Below are 24337 nucleotides of genomic sequence, written 5' to 3' on the forward strand. Positions count from 1 at the left end.
ATCAGCCTCTAAGCCAGAGATCGTTTTTGTAGAAGAACTATTTTCAAGTAAGCAAAGGTCTAAATCACAGTCATTTTTCACTTAGGCCTTGGCACTGTATCTTTGGTGCCCGTATTTAAACCAAGAGCAAATAACCCACAATTAAACCCCAACCCACTTGCCTTTTTTTATCTGATGGTTGTGGTTCAATTGCCTTGGACAATATTTCCTTGTAAACTGGAGACTTTAAGTAGCGACCATAAGAATCCTACTGGGGGAGAAGAAAAGGGAAAATTGGTAGTTACAGGCTTGCAAGCAACCTAATTAAAATCATTTCTTCTTACAGCTATTGAGGAGTCGACAAGGCTGGCAGGGTAAGGATCATCTTGGCCAACAGCACAAGAAAGTATCTGTTCTTCAATGTTCAATAAGTGTTATGTGAACCACTGGCTAAATGAATTCTCATGTGGGCAGAATTCACAGCAAAGCCAGTGAAGTCGTTTTGTCAGATGCCAAAGCACATGAGAAGGTCTGGGAAGAGCTGAAGATATCGTTTGTTCCTTTCCTCTGTTTTTCAAATGCATTTTCAGCAATTTGTGGTTTACATTGGTGGCAAAGAAATGGGAAATGCTAATTCAAATTTCCACGATGCACAACCTCAACTAGAGATCAAGGGCTACTGCTGCATATGCACGTATGAAATGCCCTTCCCCCACTTGCGGTCACTGTCGTTAAAACTGCACAGGCTGAATGGGGTAGGCAGGAATAAGATGGTTCTGGGTTTGGAAAAATGTGCAATGGGGCTAAAAGGTCTTCTGGTGCCTTAAAGTTTTATGTTTCTATGGATCTGTCTTTCTGGGATTGTCACAGAATGACAGCCTCAGAGGTGGGATCCAGCAGGTTCTCACAGGTTCCCAAGAGTAGGTTACTAGTTATTTGTGTGTGCTGAGAGGGGGTTACTAATTGGTGATTTTGCCATGTGATTTTTGCCTTAGTTACGCCCCTCTCAGCAGTAGCGCGCAGAACTTGAAGCAGTCTAGCAGGAGGTGGACCGGCGTGCATGGCAGCGTGCGCCTGCATGCATTCGTTTCCCGCCCAAGGACCGGCGCAGCGGCTGCGTCCTTGCCACAGCCCCGCCCAGGAATGCCCTGCCCCTGGAATGCCTGGCCACGCCCCCGCCGTGCCCCACCCAGCCCCATTGGCGCTATGCCACAGTTTGAATCCCACCACCATGGGAACCTGTTACTAAAATTTTTGGATCCCACCACTGGACAGCCTGCCTTGCGCCCAACTGCCCCAGAGACATGCCATGGTTGTCACCGCCTATAACTAATGAACTGGCTAATATTCATGGGGGAATGATGAGTTTTAAACTATGTCTTGGCATCATCTGCACTTAGACTGTAGTAGTATTAGGTTTCCTGGAAACACCCTAGAGAAGGTCACAAATACCTTAGAAAGCTGAGTGCCAGATGAATGCAGTGTACAGGTTCTAATGTTAAAAAATAATCCCTGAATGGAAAAGGCTAAAAACCAATGGCATAGTATATGAGGAACTTCCAAAGAATTCCAGAAATCTTCTATATGGTTTTAGATGCAAATGGAAAAGGTAAAGGTAACATTTCCATGCTTAAATCTGCTTTTATTGTCAAGCATCATCTCTCTGGCTCTGGTACAGACTCATAGCAGGGGCCCTGCATATACCTGACCCCATTCCAGTATACTGTCTCATGAGTTATGAAAGGAAAATCACTATTTTATTTTTTAAGTTAGACAAACATTGTTTTCCAACAATAGTTCTGCAGACTTGGTCAGGCCTTTCTACACTTTGTGCCAAATGTAACCATCCCTTCTCCCACCCCCTGAGCTTGGATTTTACAGAAACACCTTGTCCTGCATCAACAAGGCTTCAGTTCTTTTTAGGTAACTTTTGCATGGCCAAAATCTGGCTCAACAATTCTCCCAGACTAGGGATGGTGCAAATTTCTCAGCAAACTAGTTCAGCGCTCAAATTTGTTTTTGAAATTCACAATCAGAGCCAATCAGGGATACAATTTTGCAGTTGCGGGTTTGACTCTCCGCTGAGCAGGTGATCAGCAGGGAATCAGTTTCTGATCCTGGCCCCCGAGCAAAACAGCTACACAGCGAAGTCCCTACTGAAGACTAAATTATGTTCATGAATATTCTTTGAGTGAATATAGTGAGATTCACCAGGGTACAATCACTGACATGCAAATATTGAGTGGGTTTTTTTCAGACAGATTTTAGGGAGAGTTACAGTGAGGGCATTTAGACAGGTGGAAAAGATATGAATTCTGGGTTTATTTTTTAAAAAGTAACGGACCTTTTTCATGAGCATATAAATATGAGTTTGTGCAGCATCTAAGACATAGCGATGAGGGTGTCTGAGGCCTTTGACTGTGATGCCCATAGTGGTACCATCAATATTGATCCAGCGCCTTGCTCCTGGTGCAAGGAAAGTTCTGAAATGAAAAAAAAGGCATGGATATATGGGAAAAAAGAAGGCATAGCAACATTATAAATTGTCAGGGGCTTTCCTGCTGTAGCACCTTGCTTTATGGAATTATGTCTTTCTCCAATCAGTGACAACCTTTTAATTTATTTGCACTAGGCAAAGCTTATTTACTTATTAAATTGTTTATATATTTACCTAGGCCTTTGTCAATTGTAGGTTAGGGGGCTAGCTACGTTTGTTCTGGAAGATTTTAGGTTTCTATGCATTTCATAGCTGTTTGTTTTAATTTAGTTTGCTGCTTTATTCTTTATTTAAGTTTGCAGCGTTGATTGACTATTTTAATTCTTCTTCTTCAATAACCTTTATTAGGCATACAGAATAAAAAAAAATAGAGGTGATGCAGTGGGTAAATATTAAACAGGTCATGTTCCATGTATTGTCGAAGGCTTTCACGGCCGGAATCACTTGGGTGCTGTGTGGTTTCCGGGCTGTCAGGAGAGAATGCTGCTAGAACACGGCCATACAGCCCGGAAACCACACAGCACCCAAGGTCATGTTCCCTTCTGTTTTCCTTGTTCCGTACAGCAATCACTTGCAGGAGAAATTTAGCAGTCTTTTCCAGTGTCTCCTGTTTTTTTCTGTGGAGAAGTAAGTTCATTCACAAGTCAGCTGGACAGGTTAGTGCTTTTTATTTGTGAGTTGTGGTAGTTAGTATCTGATATTTGAATACTTAGGACAGAAGAAGATTGTGTGATTTAAAGTTTCTACTTGATTCAAGCAATGTGGACAGAATCTTTCGTTGGATGGTATAAGTAGTCGCCCCTCCTCTATTGCTGATGGAAACACATTGCATTTGGCGTGGGTTAAGGCCCATCTCTGTGTTGGCTCCAATATCAGGTCAATATAATGCACCAGCTGCCGATGTATAGGTACTATATTGTGGTATAGAGGGGAGCACGATCTGTTTGCTGATGTTAGAGGCAGCTGTTGTTCCTGGTCCAGTAGTTTTGTTTTTAGTATGCTAAAGATCTGATTTGGGTTAAGCATATCGAATGTTTCCAGTGAGAAACCAAGTAATTTAATCTTCCTAACAATGTTGGACCACCAGTTGGAACTCATCAGCTCAGGCATCGTGAGTTGGATTAAGCTGTCTTTTTCTGTATTGAAACAAAGTCTCATCCAGAATTTCAGAGTAGTTAACCATGCTCTGGTTTCTAATAAACTCAGGCCTGCTTCCAGACATAAAACTGAGTAGGGAACAGAGTCTGGTGCCCCAAACACTTTGTAAAGAAAAAACAGATTGCACTCTTTCAGCTGACTTATTCCAAGCTTTCGTCCAGATTGGTGTGCCATACATAAGATGCTGAATAACTTTGGCTTTGAATACTTCAAGTGTCGCTGGTATATAGCCTTGCCCTTTGGAAAAGTGGGATTTTAATACCTCTGCCATTTGGGTATGACACTCTTTCAGTACCCTGTCATTATAGCTTGCCCAATTGGTTTTATAGTTGAAATTAGGTCCTAGGTATTTATGATTCTTAATCTGTTCAAGTTTGTTACCATTAAGGTGCCAGTTAGAAGGTTTGAAGGTGTTAGCACAAACCATAATTTTGTACTTTGTGGGATTGATTTCCAGATGGTTTAGGGCACAATATGCATGGCACTTGTTAAGAAAGCGTTTCAAGCCAATCTGGGTTCTTGATATCAGGATTGCGTCATCTGCGTACAATAATAAGTGCACTTTCCTGTTTCCTAGAGTTGGACTGTGGGTGCCGGCCTCTCTCAAAGTTTCTGCCAGATCGTTGATGAAAAGATTGACTAGAGTGGGTGCCAGGACACATCCTTGTTTGACTTCTTTTTTCACCATAATTTTTGAAGTCACTTTTCTGGCATTGTCATATTTGATCTGGCAGGTGGTATCTTTATGTAGCGATTTTAAAAGGAAAAGGAGTCGGTTTTCAATCCCTAGTCTTTCCAGTTTGTGCCAAAGAAGTTCTCTGGAAACTGAATCAAATGCTCCTTTCAAGTTGAGGAAGGCCAGATAAAGTTTGGACTGATTCTTCCTCATGTATTTAGATAGTAGGACATTAAGAGTCATGCAATGGTCGAGTGTGGTGCTGCCACTCCTGTTTGCTAGGGTCTAAGAATCTTGTTGTTGTTGATCCAGGTAAGAAGTCTACCCATTAGGTATTTTGCATACATTTTGCCTGTAATGGAGAGTAACCTTATAGGCCAATAGTTACAAGGCTGCATATGGTCTCCTTTCTTGTAAATCGGGGTGACTACTGCATTAGTCCATGAGAGGGGAACTTTGCTGGTATTGTTTATTGTAGTAAAAAGCATGGCCAAGAGGGGAGACCATCAATCAGGTAGCATTTTAAACAACTCAGGAGGAAGCAAGTCAGGCCCAGGCAGCTTTTGGGATTTTAATTTTCCTATTAGTGGCCTAATTTCTGCTTCAGTAACTTTAGACCAATCTAACATATTGGCAGTTGAGTTCATGGAGCCAGCAGAACAAGTACCGTTATCTTCGTCATAGATATTCTGAAAATAAGTGAACCATGTTTTGGAGTTGATGTTAGAGAATGCCGAGGAAGTGGTACATTCTCCACCAGCCACTATTGTCCAGAACATTCTTGAATCACGTCTCCTCGAGGCTTGTATACGATTGTTCCAATTGGATAGGATCTCTTTCCGTTTATTCTCTTTCAACAAGTTGTTTAATCTGATTTTGCAGAAAAAAAAATATTCTGGAGGCATAGTTCTCTAATTAAGCTTGCAGTGTTGAGTGACTATTTTAATTCTTAAGACTATTTTATTAAGCAATTTGATTGCATCTGTGTTACTGGAAACCACCTTGAACTAAATGGAGAGATGGTATATAAATATTTTAAATAAATTATAAATAAAGTATAAATAAGGGGAAGCAAGCAGGAAGGTTATTTTAACGTAGTTCTATGCTCACGTGTAAATTGCTTGAGCTTTGTCTTTCACCTTGGATTGGTCTCCATATTTCAGATCTTCACAAGCTTCCAAAAAGGCCATGTTTTCCCCTGAATGCAAAGGGAAAGAGAAATGAGCTTGTCAGCCAATACAATAAACTGAAGTAATCTAATTCCAGGAGGGTCTGATGTAGAGGACAACTATTAACAGTTTTCTCAAAGAGGGATCTTCATTACATGCAGCTTTTCTCATCCCTAAATTTATTTATTTAGTTTATGTATTAATTGGATTCCTAGGGGACCCTTCCCATTTCAGGCTCAGGGTCACTTACAACAATGATACATTAAAATTCAAATCAACTTTCAGTCAATAAACACTGATTTCAAAAACTTCAACATTAAGACTGGAATTAATAGACAAAATTTCAGTATCGACATAAAATTGAAAAAGGGGAAGGAAGGCCAGCAGACGGAATATACCTGTTGTTGCCCTCTACCAAAGGCCTGTCAGAACAGCTCTGTCTTACAGGCCCTGCAGAACTGTGATAAATCTCGCTGGGTCTCATTAGACAGAGTGTTCAGCAGGCCGGGGCCAGGACCAAAAAGGCCCTGGCTCTGGTCAAGGACAGTCGGATAACTTTAGGGTTATGACAAGCTGCTCTTCCCAGTGTAATGTAATAGTACTACAATCTGGGAGACCTAGATTTAAATCCAAAAGACATCACAGACCAGTTACTTAGTCAAACCTACCTTGAAGAGTTGCATTGAGGAGAAAATGGAGCTGGGAGATCACTGAGCTCCTTGGAGGAAGGGCAGGGTCAAAATGAAGTTAATAAATAAATAGTAAACACTCCTTGGGCTCTTTGCATCTGGCTATCCTGTCTAATTCCCTATTAATGTGGGATGGGTCAGATAGAGATGACTGGTAAAGTTTAAAAGCTTTGTGTTTTCCCAGCCAAGTCATGTTACATGCCATAGAGCAATGATGGAGAACCTTTTCGAGACCAAGTGTCCAAATTGCAACCCAAAACCCACTTATTTATCACAAAGTGCCAACACGGCAATTTAACCTGAATACTGAGGTTAGAAAAAACGGTTGGCTCCAAGGCGTGTGTTACCTGGGAGTAAGCTTGATGGTAGTTGGTGGCTTTGCTTTGAAGCAACCATGCAACTCTTCCAACGGGTGAATCACAACCCTAGGAGCGTTTACTCAGAACAAGCCTCATTGCCAGCAACAAAGCTTACTCCCAGGTAAAGGATCATGCTTTAGTTCTTCACATGAAAATCAGTGGGGTTTAACAGCACTTAACAGGGTTACCTACACTGCTTCCCCAAAACTAGGTCTTAGGTTTAATGCTAAGAATTGAGCCCACCGGCCCAGACCAGCCTAGATGTGTGTGTGTGGGGTGGGGGTGACTCTGTTTGCCCGTGCCCACAGAGAGGGCTCTGAGTGCCACCTCTGGCACCTGTGCCATAGGTTCGCCACCACTGCCATAGAGCACCTCTGTTTTATGCTGGCTTTTTATGCATGAACTACTTACCCTAGGGCTGCTTGATTCACAGTGGGTTTTTTCCCATGGTTTTTTGCTTACACCCAAGATTCTCCTATTGCAACATGTCCCTAGCTGAGCTGATCTGTCATTTGGCCCACTGTGTCCAGGGAAGCTACCTGCTGCCTTTGGGGGTGGGGGGAGGAGGGGTGCCATCTGCAATTTAGCGTAAATTTGCTAAACCATGTAAGTTATATGTCAAAATAAAATTTACAAAATAAACAGCCCTTTAGATCCTTTGGAAGTGGTGGCCAAAAGAGTAGGAGAAACTGTTGTTGTGTGGACAGGGAGGAGCAAGAAAACCTGAAAAAGCAAAATGAATGTTGTTTCCCTTCGCTCTCCCTGCGAAGAGAGAGGAAGAGTCACACTTTTCAGAGGATTCAGAAACTGTAGATTCTCTGATCTGAGGCACGTTGAGGTCAGGAGGGAGGAAATGTCTATGTATCTAAGAAACAAACCTGAAGGAAATGGACTCTCAAAGCCAAGGAGACCACAAGTGCATAAATGGCCTTTGTTTTATATCTGAACCACTAGATGGCTTAGTCACATTTCCTTCACTGGGAGGTTAAATCTATAATATACTGTTCTATTCTGTTTGTGTGTATACACCTGTTACTTCAGATCACCTCAATTGTTGTAGGCAGAAGAAATAGAGGGGGTGCAGGTAGATGCCCCAAGTGTGGGTGGATGTCCCAAAGCAATGTGGCAGGGAGCTAAAAAGACACAACAGCATACCCACCGCTGAACTCTTTCTGCAGGAACTGCCGGAAGCTCTTGCGGCCTTTGGGATCCCTCATCAGCTCTGCAAAATTCAAGGCCCATCTTTCGACTCGTTTTTTGGTGGGGACCTCTACCCTGTAAAAGTTTTATTACAAATAGCTGGTGCTGTTTCTCTCTGAAATCAGATTTTATGAGATTCAAGTTTTCCATCTATTCTATTTGGATATTTACTTGACTGCAAAAAGATGTTTTCCATTTATTTCCAATATGCCATGTTGAACTCCTGAGATCAAGCCACTAAAATAACTGGTAATTAACCACCACTGTATCTGGCTGGATAGTTATACCCCAGCTCTAATTTAGAAGATAATGTTTCATTCACTAGCACTTTTTGAAAGTCTAAATCCTAATTACCAGTATGATGCCCCAGACTCCACCCCCCCCGTCCGAGGCATGCAAAAATGAGGCAGCAGGACTTCCTGCTGCCTCCAAGCACCCTCAACCCCCCCTGGACTCCCCCCTCCCTTCCTCCCCCCCTACTGGCTGAGCTCCTAGTTGGGAGCCTGCAGTCTCTTCTGACCTGCCCTCCGGGCAGGCCAGAAGGGACTGTAGTCCTGGCCTCAGAGACCTTCTTTTATAAGCACTTAGGCTGGGGGTGGGGCTTGGGGAGTAGGAAGTCCCACCCCTTCCTGCTCCCCAAGCCCCACCCCCTGGCCTCAGTGCTTATAAAAGAAGGTCTCTGAGGCCAGGACTACAGTCCCTTCTGGCCTGCCCGGAGGGGAGGTCAGAAGGGACTGCAGGCTGCTGGCTGGGAGCCCAGCCAGCAGGGGAAGTCTGGGGCGGGGGGAGGTGGGCACCCTAGGCCTTGCCCATGTCCATGGTGACATGGGCGGGGTCGAGGGCAGTGGGGAGTGGAGTCTGGGGCATCAGAGGGCAGAGCTGGGATGGTGGTGGGCAGAGCCTGAGAGGCATCCTGGAGACGATTTGTCTCCAGGCACCAGTTACCCCTGGTATGTCTCTGCTAATTACATTTTTCAGAGCTTCCACAATGTGGTAAGATACATCCCTGTAGTTTCAATTACTGCCAACAGAACAGCATCCTTTGATCATCTTACGGCATCACAAATTATGCTTAAGCTGGCTCTTACTTAATCAGGTTTGTTATGTTAATATAAAACCTGATTTAAATCAGGATAATCTTTTGCTCAAAGAAATATGAGCAATATACTATGCCCAGTATATTAGGGCATAGCTGGGTTAAAAAGTGACAAAACTCCCATCAGTGTCGCTGACCAAGATTTCACCCTGGTACCTCTTCCTTTAAAGGTGCCAAAGGACCAAGAAAGGATGCCATTAATTCACCTCCCACTCTTTGCCTCTCTTACCTGCAGCACTAAACTCTTGGCTGCCAATGCAGACAAGAGTTGGGTGGAGAGTAGAGCATCATGGCAAGAAGCACCTTCTCTCCACACCTTGGAACGTTTAAAAGAGGTGGGCACCTTCTCTGGGTGATGAAAAATCACACAATAGTCCTGTAGCACCTTTATCAAAATGTATTTTGGCATAAGCTTTTGTGAATCAGAGCTCACTTCCTCAGATACCTCACAGCTTACCACTAAATTCCATAAGCAGCTATACATTGCTCAGAATACGCTATGTCAGACAGTGAAACTCACAAGCTGAAGGGAAGTGCCATACATACATCTTTGCATTGAGCTCCCAGAAATCAACATTATCGGTGATCCAGGGGTTGCTGGGGAGGCATCCTGAAATGATGGGATCACTGGAGCAGAACTGTTCACAGTACTTCACTATTCTGGAAGCACAGAAGCAGAAAAGCAGATGGTCATCCATGGGCAATTATTTCAACCACAGTGATTGGGAGGAAATCAAGGAAACTATGATGCAAGTGATTTCACAAAACAAAGAGCCTTTTAGCACTGTTGTGATTAAAATTACACTGCTTACCATTTTCCAGACATCCCACTCCAAAATGGCTTTGAGAAAGTCAGCTTTGGGGGGGGGGGGGGAGTGCTTCTTGTTGCTTGTTTTTTTACGTTCCAGTGCTCATATGTAAATTTGTGCCAATTTCCACCAACTCCCCCTTCCTCTGCAGATACCCCCTGTTCCAGAGGTTCCCTTAACTAACCCACAGGAACAACATTTCAGAACTGACAAGGAAAAAACAATTGACCTAATAAGAGATTGATCCCCAGAAAGCAGGCAAAGCCTTTTCACAATGTGGAAATCAGCATTTATGCCTGAAAAGCATGCTGCCCTCACAGGCATAGGAGCAGGGTTGAAAGGTTAGCAGCTCTGTTTACAAAAAATACCTTGTGAACGAGCTCAAAAGTTTAACTTGAATATAATTTTTTTGCTTTAGGAAGAAGACACCTCAATCATCCCACCCCACACGGGAGGGAGAAAGGAAGGGAAACTGAACACCACTGGGCTCTGCATCCACATGATTGATGGGGCAGCATGGGCTCCTTGCCCACCTGAGGCAGGTGCAGCTTGCCCCACAGTCTGATCTGCCTCCCCTTGCCTGACCTTCTCTTTCCCTGCCGCTACAAGAGAAGGAGAAAGAACAGGTGGTCGCCATCTACTTCTCTCCCCCAACCCCCAAATCTGGCTTTCCCCACTGCAAGCTCCTCTACCACCACTGACAGGCTGCATTCCACCCATCTTGTGGGGAAGTTGCAGCTCTTTGCCTGCTTAGGCTTGCAGCAGTTTGCCCTCATCTGCCATCACCCAGCCCCCCCCCCCCCCCCACTCCACAAAGGAAGAAAAGATTAGGCAGCACCCTTCCCAACCAGCTCACGGGATGAGGTGACTCTGACCTGTTCAAGGCAGGCAAAAGTTGGGTCATCTGAACTTTCGATAGGGTAACTGTTATTGACAGCACTGAATTTGTGGGTAATTAACTGATGGGCATGTAGGATGTCAGTACTTACCCTCCCAAGGAGACAGAACACTTTACTGTGGTCTTCATCAGGGCCTGCTGGTAGTAAATGATCTACAAAGACATTTTGTTGTTGTTAGTAGGACAGCAGAGATTTGGTGAGCTTTATCAGCCAAGAAACTAGTACTGGTAATATTTTTTCTCCCAAAACATGACATTGGACAATTCCCCCGCAAGAAGGAGCTTAGGAGATTGCCAGGAATACAACTTTTTGCATGAGCTTGCATCATTCATCATCTGGATGCATAAGAAATGAGGAAAGCAGGTAATCTTTTTGAGAGTACATTACATACCACCTGCCACACAAAATGTACTACCATCTGTCAGATGGAAAAGCAAAGTTAATCAAGAGCATCAAGCATAAGAGGGAATTACAGGTATTTGTGGATTGGGGGGTGGTAAGTAAATTCACATGGAAGTGATAGCATGTACCACAGTGTACATGTGCCCAATGTGGAGTCAGGGCAGTAATTCTGGATAATTTGCCAACAATATATTTTTACTAGATCTGTGTGTGGGGGTGGGGGGATGTATTCAGAGTTTCTGCCTCAGGCACAAAATATCTTGACCTAGTCCTGGGAAAAAAGTGACTTTCTAAAATGGCTGAGTCCAAGCCAAGGATTAATTGTTCAAATATCTTCAGAAATCTTTACTTGGTGACTTTGAATGTATTTCCAATGCCAACCTGTTTGGCAAGGTCCTGTAGAAGTTCCTGGCTATAGGAAGTTGTTCTGATGTAAGCTGGCAAAAGCCCAGCTGATTGGTTTGCCCTGACCATTTCCTTTGGACATCACAGTCCGTACATATTCTGTAATGTGATAACTGACTTTTGTAGTGTGATAATTGAAATATGTAATAAAATTATTTTTAAAAAAGAAATCATTATCTGACTAGATGTAAAGGAAGGATTGGACATGGTAGAGGCATTGAAACTGGTCCAGGAAGTGAAATAATGGCGAGTGTTGCATGATGGGGTCACTTAGACCAGACTATGAAAAATGACAGTAAGGTCCAGTCTAGATATTACACTTATCATATGATTTTTTTCAACGGAGAAATGCTGCATGTAAATGCTGTGTAAATTATTGTCCTATTGTGTGGTGAATTTCTTTTCCTCAGTTACTCATATCCCATGAGTCCTCACCAGGACTCCAATTCAAGTTGATAAAGCTGTTTCTGAACTGTATTCCTTGTCAATACATCGATTGTTTCATCAAATTAGATTACATTTTGCTATTGTTGTACCTTCAAGGAGTTCAGGTTAATGTATGTGGTTTCCCCCTCTCCCTTGTGCCTTCATAACATCTGTGAAGGTAGGCCTGTCTGAGTGACACAGACAGGCCTAAGAACAATAAGATTCATGGCAGGGGATTTTAACTCAAGTCGTCCTCCACCCAGTTTTACAGCTACATCCCACACTGATTTCATCCATAGTTTGCTACTGTTTATAAAAAAAATTAATGTAATGTGGAAATAGTTTGTTTTGCGATGGTTTGTGAGATGACCGCACTGGCACACCTGTAGAGAAATGTTTGACCTATTTCTTTCAAGTGCAACCATAGTACAGCAAAAACCTAGATAGTCATCCAGAAATTCAGGAATCCACACAAATAGCTCTGGCACCAGCAGATACATGATGCTTGTCAAAGTCATGTCCCACTGGGACATAATACAAACAAAGCCATGAAATGAAATTAGCATACTAAATTTTCACTAATTTTGTGAGATGAATTCCCAAAGGGGAAAAAACACCAGCTGCCTATTACAAATACATACCATGTGAAACTGGAGAAATAATTATGGTAAGTGCAAAATCAGTTATACGTAGCTTTTAGGGGGAAAGATGCATTTACTACAACTAGACTGAATTATTCTTGCAAATAACAGTACTGATACATATAACAAAAGTGAAAGAGAAATTACCTCTTTCCTGTAAACATCTATTGTTTTTTTCTGTAAAACAAAGGAAAATAGCAAAAAAAATCTTGAGAGGTATGTTCAAAACTGCAATTGAAAAGAGCATCTCTGTCTTCTGAAACTACTTTAACAATTTTTAAAAAATCAGATTATAATCAGCTCCAGCTCAAAGTATTCAGTGATGTCCCGAGTTTCCACCTGCTTTCTGTTTTTGGTAAGACTGAATCAGTACCTGCTTCTCCTTAGCCTGCATATGTACTGTTTCCCCAAAAATAAGACCTACCCTGAAAAATAAGCCCTAGCATGATTTATTGGGATTTCTGGAGGATGCTTGAAATATAAACCCTACTCCAAAAATAAGCCCTAGTTACAGATTCCCCGACGCAGCTGATCTTGTTACGTGGGGGTGCAAAATCATGGGAAAAAATAAGACATCCCCTGAAAATAAGCCCTAACGCATCTTATTTTCAGGGAAACGCGATATGTGTGTGTGCACATGCATTTAATTACTGCAGTATTCTAATGGAGCTAATATAGATTCATTTAGGAATCAGAGCTTAGATCGTTCAGTATTCGTTGAAGGTGACATGAACAGACACATTGCAAAACATAAACACTGCAATTAAAATCTTCAGAAACCATTTCTGCTGGGCTAATGCTGTGATTTAAATAGCTCTGATGATGTTCCATGACATTCACCAGCCAGCAAGAAACTGAAAGCTAGAAATTAACTGCAGGCTGTTTGTTTCTCAGGTTGCCTTTGAAGTTTCATGCCATGATTTTGTTTGGAGAAAAAACTGACAGCAACAAAAGGGAAAGCACGAAGAGCTCAGACTCTCAAGAAAGCAACTAACTTTGGTGAAAGCCCTTTTACTCCTACAACTTTCCTTCAAAGGTCCACTGAGCTCATGTGGGAGGAGCTACTTACACAGCATATGCAAATTGTGAAAGAGAGTCCCAGTGCCAGTTCTCTCTGATTTTCAGTAAAGCAGCAGCAAAACAAAGGAAGTATGAGGTGGAGAGACTTCCTATTCTCTTTAACTGCTTTTATGCTCAAAACCACCATTACCCCAACTTCCACACTGTCACATGACATGGTAGTACATGCAGATCTGTGTGAAGTGTCAGGCAGAGGTGTATCTAGGGTGGGGAAAGACAGGGCACAAACCCCAGGTGCTGCCCTTCAAAGGGCACTAGCCTGTACCCTGCAGTCTCAGGGAATGATTATGCCAAACTCCATGTGGAGTTCGGGGGCAGGCGTGTAGTCTTTGTGGCTAGGTCACTGTGTCACAGGCAGTGGGCAGTTTTTTTTCCCTACATGCATCCTCTTGGGAATGGGTGGAAATTATTCAATAATGTGGGGAAAGTATAGAGACTCACTCAAGGAATTCACTGGCCTGAGCACTAGTCATGTTAACTGCCCTTGGTGACCCAGACCATTGAGAAACAAACTGGTTTCAGCTACATAACCCCATTCTAAATAATGTTTCTTAATCATGCTGGAGCAAAACTTGATTATGTCTATTTGTGCAATCCTAAGGAGAGTTATGCTCTTCAAAATCCACTGAAGGTTTAGGATTGCACTATAAATCTCTAATAAGTTACTGGCGAACTTTTTGGTTCCTCATTTACCTATTAAATTACATAATTCATTGTCCCATTAGGGAGCCCACAGTCCCAATTAAACCTCATCAGAGTTCCTAACAATCAGCCAAATGATACTTCTTAAAAGAGTCCCAAGTTCACAGAAAATAAAAGTGTAACATTATAATAGTGAAAGGCAGCAAAATGAAATTAGACCCATCCCAGGCTGATGTTTCTTAAAGGCGTCATGTGGTTGTCTAAGGAGGGCAGCAGGGCTGTGAACAGGCACAAATGGGGTGTTACAGTGCTTTAGTCTTCTCCTGAACAATTGCATAAGGACTTCACAGACAGGAAGGTCAAAGACAAATCAGAGAATAATAAACTAGGGAGAAAGAGAAAAGAAAGAGAAGGGGAAAATGGTTAACAATTTCAAAAACTAAAGTGGGCATCATATTTGCTTTTTAAAACTAAATGGGTTTCATGCATCTACCCACTTTTTCTTCCTAATGTATATTACTTCACGTTTCATTATTCTCTCATTCTCTGTTCACAATACAAAATGGGTTTAATATTGTCAAACCATGTTTTCACTGTACCGAATCAATTTAGGATCTTAATGAACATATCAACTGTTTACAGCATTTTCATCTATTAGATCAATGGCTCATGAAATGTTGTATGTACATCACATCGTTGCTTCTCTGACTTTGCACAATGTATTGCACACTGCAAATATGCATGATTGTCATTAGGGTCTGGGCCATGCAAAATTGTCCTGGGAGTAATCCGCATTTATTCATTAAATAAATAACATGCTGTTTCCTCAGTCTGATATTCTAAATACCTTACAATAAACAGAAAATATGCAAAATTTCCAAGTATAAAATATAAGTACACATAAACATGAAAAAGTGTGAAATATATAAAACTATAAAAATCCATTATAAAATTCTCCAAAAAAATAATTTTGTGTTTTAAATGCACCTGAAGAAGTGAGTTCTGGCTCACAAAAGTTAATGCTGAAATAAACTGGTTTAGATTTCTGTTTTATATTGCTGCAGAAGTCTAATGCATCGACTCCCCTGGAATTAAAAGCACCCTGGAAAGCAGCTTCTGTGTTTCTAATTTGGGCTACAAATAAAAGAAACTATCCAAACACATCTGGGGAAAAAGCAGCAGGCGTTTTTCTAATGTACAGTTCAACAAAAGGTATGCAGGTCTAAATTTGATCTGTGGGGGTCCTAACAAGAAAATGCCTGTTGTTCCAAATCCATGGTCAAACAAAATAAGTTGGAAAAAAGATTTTTTTTTTACTTGACTAACATGTTGCAACACCCCAGAGCTGTAACTAATTTTGTACTCAAGGCAAAATAACAAAATTGTACCTCCCCATTGGTAAAAAGGTAAATACGGAGATAACAACAAACATAATAATAACATGTATATTGTGTATGTTCTACATCTTCAATCAACTAATGTATAAGTAAATGAGTTTTTAATGCACTGTTTGAGAATTAAACTACATCAAGTAGACCTTTTTTTTTACAACTGCAGTTTTAACATTAAACAAAAGTATGTTTTTAAAAGTCTGCTTGTTTCCAGGTCACCCTGGAACAGGGGTAGGGAACCTGCGGCTCTCCAGATGTTCAGGAACTACAATTCCCATCAGCCCCTGCCAGCATGCCCCCCCACCCCCCCCCCCCCCCCACCCCTCCCCCCGTTCCCCCCCCCCCCCCCCCCCCTCCCCCCCCCCTCCACACCCCCCCCCCCCCTCACCCCCACACCCCTTCCCCCCCCCCCCCCCCCCCCCCACCCCCCCCCCCCCCCACCCCCCCCCCCCCCCACCCCCCCCCCCCCCCACCCCCCCCCCCCCCCACCCCCCCCCCCCCCCACCCCCCCCCCCCCCCACCCCCCCCCCCCCCCACCCCCCCCCCCCCCCACCCCCCCCCCCCCCCACCCCCCCCCCCCCCCACCCCCCCCCCCCCCCACCCCCCCCCCCCCCCACCCCCCCCCCCCCCCACCCCCCCCCCCCCCCACCCCCCCCCCCCCCCACCCCCCCCCCCCCCCACCCCCCCCCCCCCCCACCCCCCCCCCCCCCCACCCCCCCCCCCCCCCACCCCCCCCCCCCCCCACCCCCCCCCCCCCCCACCCCCCCCCCCCCCCACCCCCCCCCCCCCCCACCCCCCCCCCCCCCCACCCCCCCCCCCCCCCACCCCCCCCCCCCCCCACCCCCCCCCCCCCCCACCCCCCCCCCCCCCCACCCCCCCCCCCCCCCACCCCCCCCCCCCCCCACCCCCCCCCCCCCCCACCCCCCCCCCCCCCCACCCCCCCCCCCCCCCACCCCCCCCCCCCCCCACCCCCCCCCCCCCCCACCCCCCCCCCCCCCCACCCCCCCCCCCCCCCACCCCCCCCCCCCCCCACCCCCCCCCCCCCCCACCCCCCCCCCCCCCCACCCCCCCCCCCCCCCACCCCCCCCCCCCCCCACCCCCCCCCCCCCCCACCCCCCCCCCCCCCCACCCCCCCCCCCCCCCACCCCCCCCCCCCCCCACCCCCCCCCCCCCCCACCCCCCCCCCCCCCCACCCCCCCCCCCCCCCACCCCCCCCCCCCCCCACCCCCCCCCCCCCCCACCCCCCCCCCCCCCCACCCCCCCCCCCCCCCACCCCCCCCCCCCCCCACCCCCCCCCCCCCCCACCCCCCCCCCCCCCCACCCCCCCCCCCCCCCACCCCCCCCCCCCCCCACCCCCCCCCCCCCCCACCCCCCCCCCCCCCCACCCCCCCCCCCCCCCACCCCCCCCCCCCCCCACCCCCCCCCCCCCCCACCCCCCCCCCCCCCCACCCCCCCCCCCCCCCACCCCCCCCCCCCCCCACCCCCCCCCCCCCCCACCCCCCCCCCCCCCCACCCCCCCCCCCCCCCACCCCCCCCCCCCCCCACCCCCCCCCCCCCCCACCCCCCCCCCCCCCCACCCCCCCCCCCCCCCACCCCCCCCCCCCCCCACCCCCCCCCCCCCCCACCCCCCCCCCCCCCCACCCCCCCCCCCCCCCACCCCCCCCCCCCCCCACCCCCCCCCCCCCCCACCCCCCCCCCCCCCCACCCCCCCCCCCCCCCACCCCCCCCCCCCCCCACCCCCCCCCCCCCCCACCCCCCCCCCCCCCCACCCCCCCCCCCCCCCACCCCCCCCCCCCCCCACCCCCCCCCCCCCCCACCCCCCCCCCCCCCCACCCCCCCCCCCCCCCACCCCCCCCCCCCCCCACCCCCCCCCCCCCCCACCCCCCCCCCCCCCCACCCCCCCCCCCCCCCACCCCCCCCCCCCCCCACCCCCCCCCCCCCCCACCCCCCCCCCCCCCCACCCCCCCCCCCCCCCACCCCCCCCCCCCCCCACCCCCCCCCCCCCCCACCCCCCCCCCCCCCCACCCCCCCCCCCCCCCACCCCCCCCCCCCCCCACCCCCCCCCCCCCCCACCCCCCCCCCCCCCCACCCCCCCCCCCCCCCACCCCCCCCCCCCCCCACCCCCCCCCCCCCCCACCCCCCCCCCCCCCCACCCCCCCCCCCCCCCACCCCCCCCCCCCCCCACCCCCCCCCCCCCCCACCCCCCCCCCCCCCCACCCCCCCCCCCCCCCACCCCCCCCCCCCCCCACCCCCCCCCCCCCCCACCCCCCCCCCCCCCCACCCCCCCCCCCCCCCACCCCCCCCCCCCCCCACCCCCCCCCCCCCCCACCCCCCCCCCCCCCCACCCCCCCCCCCCCCCACCCCCCCCCCCCCCCACCCCCCCCCCCCCCCACCCCCCCCCCCCCCCACCCCCCCCCCCCCCCACCCCCCCCCCCCCCCACCCCCCCCCCCCCCCACCCCCCCCCCCCCCCACCCCCCCCCCCCCCCACCCCCCCCCCCCCCCACCCCCCCCCCCCCCCACCCCCCCCCCCCCCCACCCCCCCCCCCCCCCACCCCCCCCCCCCCCCACCCCCCCCCCCCCCCACCCCCCCCCCCCCCCACCCCCCCCCCCCCCCACCCCCCCCCCCCCCCACCCCCCCCCCCCCCCACCCCCCCCCCCCCCCACCCCCCCCCCCCCCCACCCCCCCCCCCCCCCACCCCCCCCCCCCCCCACCCCCCCCCCCCCCCACCCCCCCCCCCCCCCACCCCCCCCCCCCCCCACCCCCCCCCCCCCCCACCCCCCCCCCCCCCCACCCCCCCCCCCCCCCACCCCCCCCCCCCCCCACCCCCCCCCCCCCCCACCCCCCCCCCCCCCCACCCCCCCCCCCCCCCACCCCCCCCCCCCCCCACCCCCCCCCCCCCCCACCCCCCCCCCCCCCCACCCCCCCCCCCCCCCACCCCCCCCCCCCCCCACCCCCCCCCCCCCCCACCCCCCCCCCCCCCCACCCCCCCCCCCCCCCACCCCCCCCCCCCCCCACCCCCCCCCCCCCCCACCCCCCCCCCCCCCCACCCCCCCCCCCCCCCACCCCCCCCCCCCCCCACCCCCCCCCCCCCCCACCCCCCCCCCCCCCCACCCCCCCCCCCCCCCACCCCCCCCCCCCCCCACCCCCCCCCCCCCCCACCCCCCCCCCCCCCCACCCCCCCCCCCCCCCACCCCCCCCCCCCCCCACCCCCCCCCCCCCCCACCCCCCCCCCCCCCCACCCCCCCCCCCCCCCACCCCCCCCCCCCCCCACCCCCCCCCCCCCCCACCCCCCCCCCCCCCCACCCCCCCCCCCCCCCACCCCCCCCCCCCCCCACCCCCCCCCCCCCCCACCCCCCCCCCCCCCCACCCCCCCCCCCCCCCACCCCCCCCCCCCCCCACCCCCCCCCCCCCCCACCCCCCCCCCCCCCCACCCCCCCCCCCCCCCACCCCCCCCCCCCCCCACCCCCCCCCCCCCCCACCCCCCCCCCCCCCCACCCCCCCCCCCCCCCACCCCCCCCCCCCCCCACCCCCCCCCCCCCCCACCCCCCCCCCCCCCCACCCCCCCCCCCCCCCACCCCCCCCCCCCCCCACCCCCCCCCCCCCCCACCCCCCCCCCCCCCCACCCCCCCCCCCCCCCACCCCCCCCCCCCCCCACCCCCCCCCCCCCCCACCCCCCCCCCCCCCCACCCCCCCCCCCCCCCACCCCCCCCCCCCCCCACCCCCCCCCCCCCCCACCCCCCCCCCCCCCCACCCCCCCCCCCCCCCACCCCCCCCCCCCCCCACCCCCCCCCCCCCCCACCCCCCCCCCCCCCCACCCCCCCCCCCCCCCACCCCCCCCCCCCCCCACCCCCCCCCCCCCCCACCCCCCCCCCCCCCCACCCCCCCCCCCCCCCACCCCCCCCCCCCCCCACCCCCCCCCCCCCCCACCCCCCCCCCCCCCCACCCCCCCCCCCCCCCACCCCCCCCCCCCCCCACCCCCCCCCCCCCCCACCCCCCCCCCCCCCCACCCCCCCCCCCCCCCACCCCCCCCCCCCCCCACCCCCCCCCCCCCCCACCCCCCCCCCCCCCCACCCCCCCCCCCCCCCACCCCCCCCCCCCCCCACCCCCCCCCCCCCCCACCCCCCCCCCCCCCCACCCCCCCCCCCCCCCACCCCCCCCCCCCCCCACCCCCCCCCCCCCCCACCCCCCCCCCCCCCCACCCCCCCCCCCCCCCACCCCCCCCCCCCCCCACCCCCCCCCCCCCCCACCCCCCCCCCCCCCCACCCCCCCCCCCCCCCACCCCCCCCCCCCCCCACCCCCCCCCCCCCCCACCCCCCCCCCCCCCCACCCCCCCCCCCCCCCACCCCCCCCCCCCCCCACCCCCCCCCCCCCCCACCCCCCCCCCCCCCCACCCCCCCCCCCCCCCACCCCCCCCCCCCCCCACCCCCCCCCCCCCCCACCCCCCCCCCCCCCCACCCCCCCCCCCCCCCACCCCCCCCCCCCCCCACCCCCCCCCCCCCCCACCCCCCCCCCCCCCCACCCCCCCCCCCCCCCACCCCCCCCCCCCCCCACCCCCCCCCCCCCCCACCCCCCCCCCCCCCCACCCCCCCCCCCCCCCACCCCCCCCCCCCCCCACCCCCCCCCCCCCCCACCCCCCCCCCCCCCCACCCCCCCCCCCCCCCACCCCCCCCCCCCCCCACCCCCCCCCCCCCCCACCCCCCCCCCCCCCCACCCCCCCCCCCCCCCACCCCCCCCCCCCCCCACCCCCCCCCCCCCCCACCCCCCCCCCCCCCCACCCCCCCCCCCCCCCACCCCCCCCCCCCCCCACCCCCCCCCCCCCCCACCCCCCCCCCCCCCCACCCCCCCCCCCCCCCACCCCCCCCCCCCCCCACCCCCCCCCCCCCCCACCCCCCCCCCCCCCCACCCCCCCCCCCCCCCACCCCCCCCCCCCCCCACCCCCCCCCCCCCCCACCCCCCCCCCCCCCCACCCCCCCCCCCCCCCACCCCCCCCCCCCCCCACCCCCCCCCCCCCCCACCCCCCCCCCCCCCCACCCCCCCCCCCCCCCACCCCCCCCCCCCCCCACCCCCCCCCCCCCCCACCCCCCCCCCCCCCCACCCCCCCCCCCCCCCACCCCCCCCCCCCCCCACCCCCCCCCCCCCCCACCCCCCCCCCCCCCCACCCCCCCCCCCCCCCACCCCCCCCCCCCCCCACCCCCCCCCCCCCCCACCCCCCCCCCCCCCCACCCCCCCCCCCCCCCACCCCCCCCCCCCCCCACCCCCCCCCCCCCCCACCCCCCCCCCCCCCCACCCCCCCCCCCCCCCACCCCCCCCCCCCCCCACCCCCCCCCCCCCCCACCCCCCCCCCCCCCCACCCCCCCCCCCCCCCACCCCCCCCCCCCCCCACCCCCCCCCCCCCCCACCCCCCCCCCCCCCCACCCCCCCCCCCCCCCACCCCCCCCCCCCCCCACCCCCCCCCCCCCCCACCCCCCCCCCCCCCCACCCCCCCCCCCCCCCACCCCCCCCCCCCCCCACCCCCCCCCCCCCCCACCCCCCCCCCCCCCCACCCCCCCCCCCCCCCACCCCCCCCCCCCCCCACCCCCCCCCCCCCCCACCCCCCCCCCCCCCCACCCCCCCCCCCCCCCACCCCCCCCCCCCCCCACCCCCCCCCCCCCCCACCCCCCCCCCCCCCCACCCCCCCCCCCCCCCACCCCCCCCCCCCCCCACCCCCCCCCCCCCCCACCCCCCCCCCCCCCCACCCCCCCCCCCCCCCACCCCCCCCCCCCCCCACCCCCCCCCCCCCCCACCCCCCCCCCCCCCCACCCCCCCCCCCCCCCACCCCCCCCCCCCCCCACCCCCCCCCCCCCCCACCCCCCCCCCCCCCCACCCCCCCCCCCCCCCACCCCCCCCCCCCCCCACCCCCCCCCCCCCCCACCCCCCCCCCCCCCCACCCCCCCCCCCCCCCACCCCCCCCCCCCCCCACCCCCCCCCCCCCCCACCCCCCCCCCCCCCCACCCCCCCCCCCCCCCACCCCCCCCCCCCCCCACCCCCCCCCCCCCCCACCCCCCCCCCCCCCCACCCCCCCCCCCCCCCACCCCCCCCCCCCCCCACCCCCCCCCCCCCCCACCCCCCCCCCCCCCCACCCCCCCCCCCCCCCACCCCCCCCCCCCCCCACCCCCCCCCCCCCCCACCCCCCCCCCCCCCCACCCCCCCCCCCCCCCACCCCCCCCCCCCCCCACCCCCCCCCCCCCCCACCCCCCCCCCCCCCCACCCCCCCCCCCCCCCACCCCCCCCCCCCCCCACCCCCCCCCCCCCCCACCCCCCCCCCCCCCCACCCCCCCCCCCCCCCACCCCCCCCCCCCCCCACCCCCCCCCCCCCCCACCCCCCCCCCCCCCCACCCCCCCCCCCCCCCACCCCCCCCCCCCCCCACCCCCCCCCCCCCCCACCCCCCCCCCCCCCCACCCCCCCCCCCCCCCACCCCCCCCCCCCCCCACCCCCCCCCCCCCCCACCCCCCCCCCCCCCCACCCCCCCCCCCCCCCACCCCCCCCCCCCCCCACCCCCCCCCCCCCCCACCCCCCCCCCCCCCCACCCCCCCCCCCCCCCACCCCCCCCCCCCCCCACCCCCCCCCCCCCCCACCCCCCCCCCCCCCCACCCCCCCCCCCCCCCACCCCCCCCCCCCCCCACCCCCCCCCCCCCCCACCCCCCCCCCCCCCCACCCCCCCCCCCCCCCACCCCCCCCCCCCCCCACCCCCCCCCCCCCCCACCCCCCCCCCCCCCCACCCCCCCCCCCCCCCACCCCCCCCCCCCCCCACCCCCCCCCCCCCCCACCCCCCCCCCCCCCCACCCCCCCCCCCCCCCACCCCCCCCCCCCCCCACCCCCCCCCCCCCCCACCCCCCCCCCCCCCCACCCCCCCCCCCCCCCACCCCCCCCCCCCCCCACCCCCCCCCCCCCCCACCCCCCCCCCCCCCCACCCCCCCCCCCCCCCACCCCCCCCCCCCCCCACCCCCCCCCCCCCCCACCCCCCCCCCCCCCCACCCCCCCCCCCCCCCACCCCCCCCCCCCCCCACCCCCCCCCCCCCCCACCCCCCCCCCCCCCCACCCCCCCCCCCCCCCACCCCCCCCCCCCCCCACCCCCCCCCCCCCCCACCCCCCCCCCCCCCCACCCCCCCCCCCCCCCACCCCCCCCCCCCCCCACCCCCCCCCCCCCCCACCCCCCCCCCCCCCCACCCCCCCCCCCCCCCACCCCCCCCCCCCCCCACCCCCCCCCCCCCCCACCCCCCCCCCCCCCCACCCCCCCCCCCCCCCACCCCCCCCCCCCCCCACCCCCCCCCCCCCCCACCCCCCCCCCCCCCCACCCCCCCCCCCCCCCACCCCCCCCCCCCCCCACCCCCCCCCCCCCCCACCCCCCCCCCCCCCCACCCCCCCCCCCCCCCACCCCCCCCCCCCCCCACCCCCCCCCCCCCCCACCCCCCCCCCCCCCCACCCCCCCCCCCCCCCACCCCCCCCCCCCCCCACCCCCCCCCCCCCCCACCCCCCCCCCCCCCCACCCCCCCCCCCCCCCACCCCCCCCCCCCCCCACCCCCCCCCCCCCCCACCCCCCCCCCCCCCCACCCCCCCCCCCCCCCACCCCCCCCCCCCCCCACCCCCCCCCCCCCCCACCCCCCCCCCCCCCCACCCCCCCCCCCCCCCACCCCCCCCCCCCCCCACCCCCCCCCCCCCCCACCCCCCCCCCCCCCCACCCCCCCCCCCCCCCACCCCCCCCCCCCCCCACCCCCCCCCCCCCCCACCCCCCCCCCCCCCCACCCCCCCCCCCCCCCACCCCCCCCCCCCCCCACCCCCCCCCCCCCCCACCCCCCCCCCCCCCCACCCCCCCCCCCCCCCACCCCCCCCCCCCCCCACCCCCCCCCCCCCCCACCCCCCCCCCCCCCCACCCCCCCCCCCCCCCACCCCCCCCCCCCCCCACCCCCCCCCCCCCCCACCCCCCCCCCCCCCCACCCCCCCCCCCCCCCACCCCCCCCCCCCCCCACCCCCCCCCCCCCCCACCCCCCCCCCCCCCCACCCCCCCCCCCCCCCACCCCCCCCCCCCCCCACCCCCCCCCCCCCCCACCCCCCCCCCCCCCCACCCCCCCCCCCCCCCACCCCCCCCCCCCCCCACCCCCCCCCCCCCCCACCCCCCCCCCCCCCCACCCCCCCCCCCCCCCACCCCCCCCCCCCCCCACCCCCCCCCCCCCCCACCCCCCCCCCCCCCCACCCCCCCCCCCCCCCACCCCCCCCCCCCCCCACCCCCCCCCCCCCCCACCCCCCCCCCCCCCCACCCCCCCCCCCCCCCACCCCCCCCCCCCCCCACCCCCCCCCCCCCCCACCCCCCCCCCCCCCCACCCCCCCCCCCCCCCACCCCCCCCCCCCCCCACCCCCCCCCCCCCCCACCCCCCCCCCCCCCCACCCCCCCCCCCCCCCACCCCCCCCCCCCCCCACCCCCCCCCCCCCCCACCCCCCCCCCCCCCCACCCCCCCCCCCCCCCACCCCCCCCCCCCCCCACCCCCCCCCCCCCCCACCCCCCCCCCCCCCCACCCCCCCCCCCCCCCACCCCCCCCCCCCCCCACCCCCCCCCCCCCCCACCCCCCCCCCCCCCCACCCCCCCCCCCCCCCACCCCCCCCCCCCCCCACCCCCCCCCCCCCCCACCCCCCCCCCCCCCCACCCCCCCCCCCCCCCACCCCCCCCCCCCCCCACCCCCCCCCCCCCCCACCCCCCCCCCCCCCCACCCCCCCCCCCCCCCACCCCCCCCCCCCCCCACCCCCCCCCCCCCCCACCCCCCCCCCCCCCCACCCCCCCCCCC

General features: G+C 60.1%; 1 protein-coding gene across 1 annotated transcript in view; it reads right to left on the reverse strand.

Annotated features, from left to right (window-relative positions):
• The window catches only part of RGS9 (regulator of G protein signaling 9), an 84508-nt gene that overhangs the window by 23201 nt on the left and 36970 nt on the right, over positions 1-24337 (reverse strand). Inside the window, exons 10-16 of the mRNA XM_048487429.1 lie at positions 12553-12613; positions 10622-10683; positions 9370-9483; positions 7687-7802; positions 5421-5508; positions 2324-2462; positions 162-247 (exon numbers count right to left, since the gene is read on the reverse strand). Coding sequence (XP_048343386.1) covers positions 162-247; positions 2324-2462; positions 5421-5508; positions 7687-7802; positions 9370-9483; positions 10622-10683; positions 12553-12613 — 666 coding nt within the window. The remainder of the gene's footprint in view (positions 1-161; positions 248-2323; positions 2463-5420; positions 5509-7686; positions 7803-9369; positions 9484-10621; positions 10684-12552; positions 12614-24337) is intronic.

This window comes from Sphaerodactylus townsendi, linkage group LG03, assembly GCF_021028975.2.
Source record: "Sphaerodactylus townsendi isolate TG3544 linkage group LG03, MPM_Stown_v2.3, whole genome shotgun sequence".
In the NCBI taxonomy this organism is placed as follows: Eukaryota; Metazoa; Chordata; class Lepidosauria; order Squamata; family Sphaerodactylidae; genus Sphaerodactylus; species Sphaerodactylus townsendi.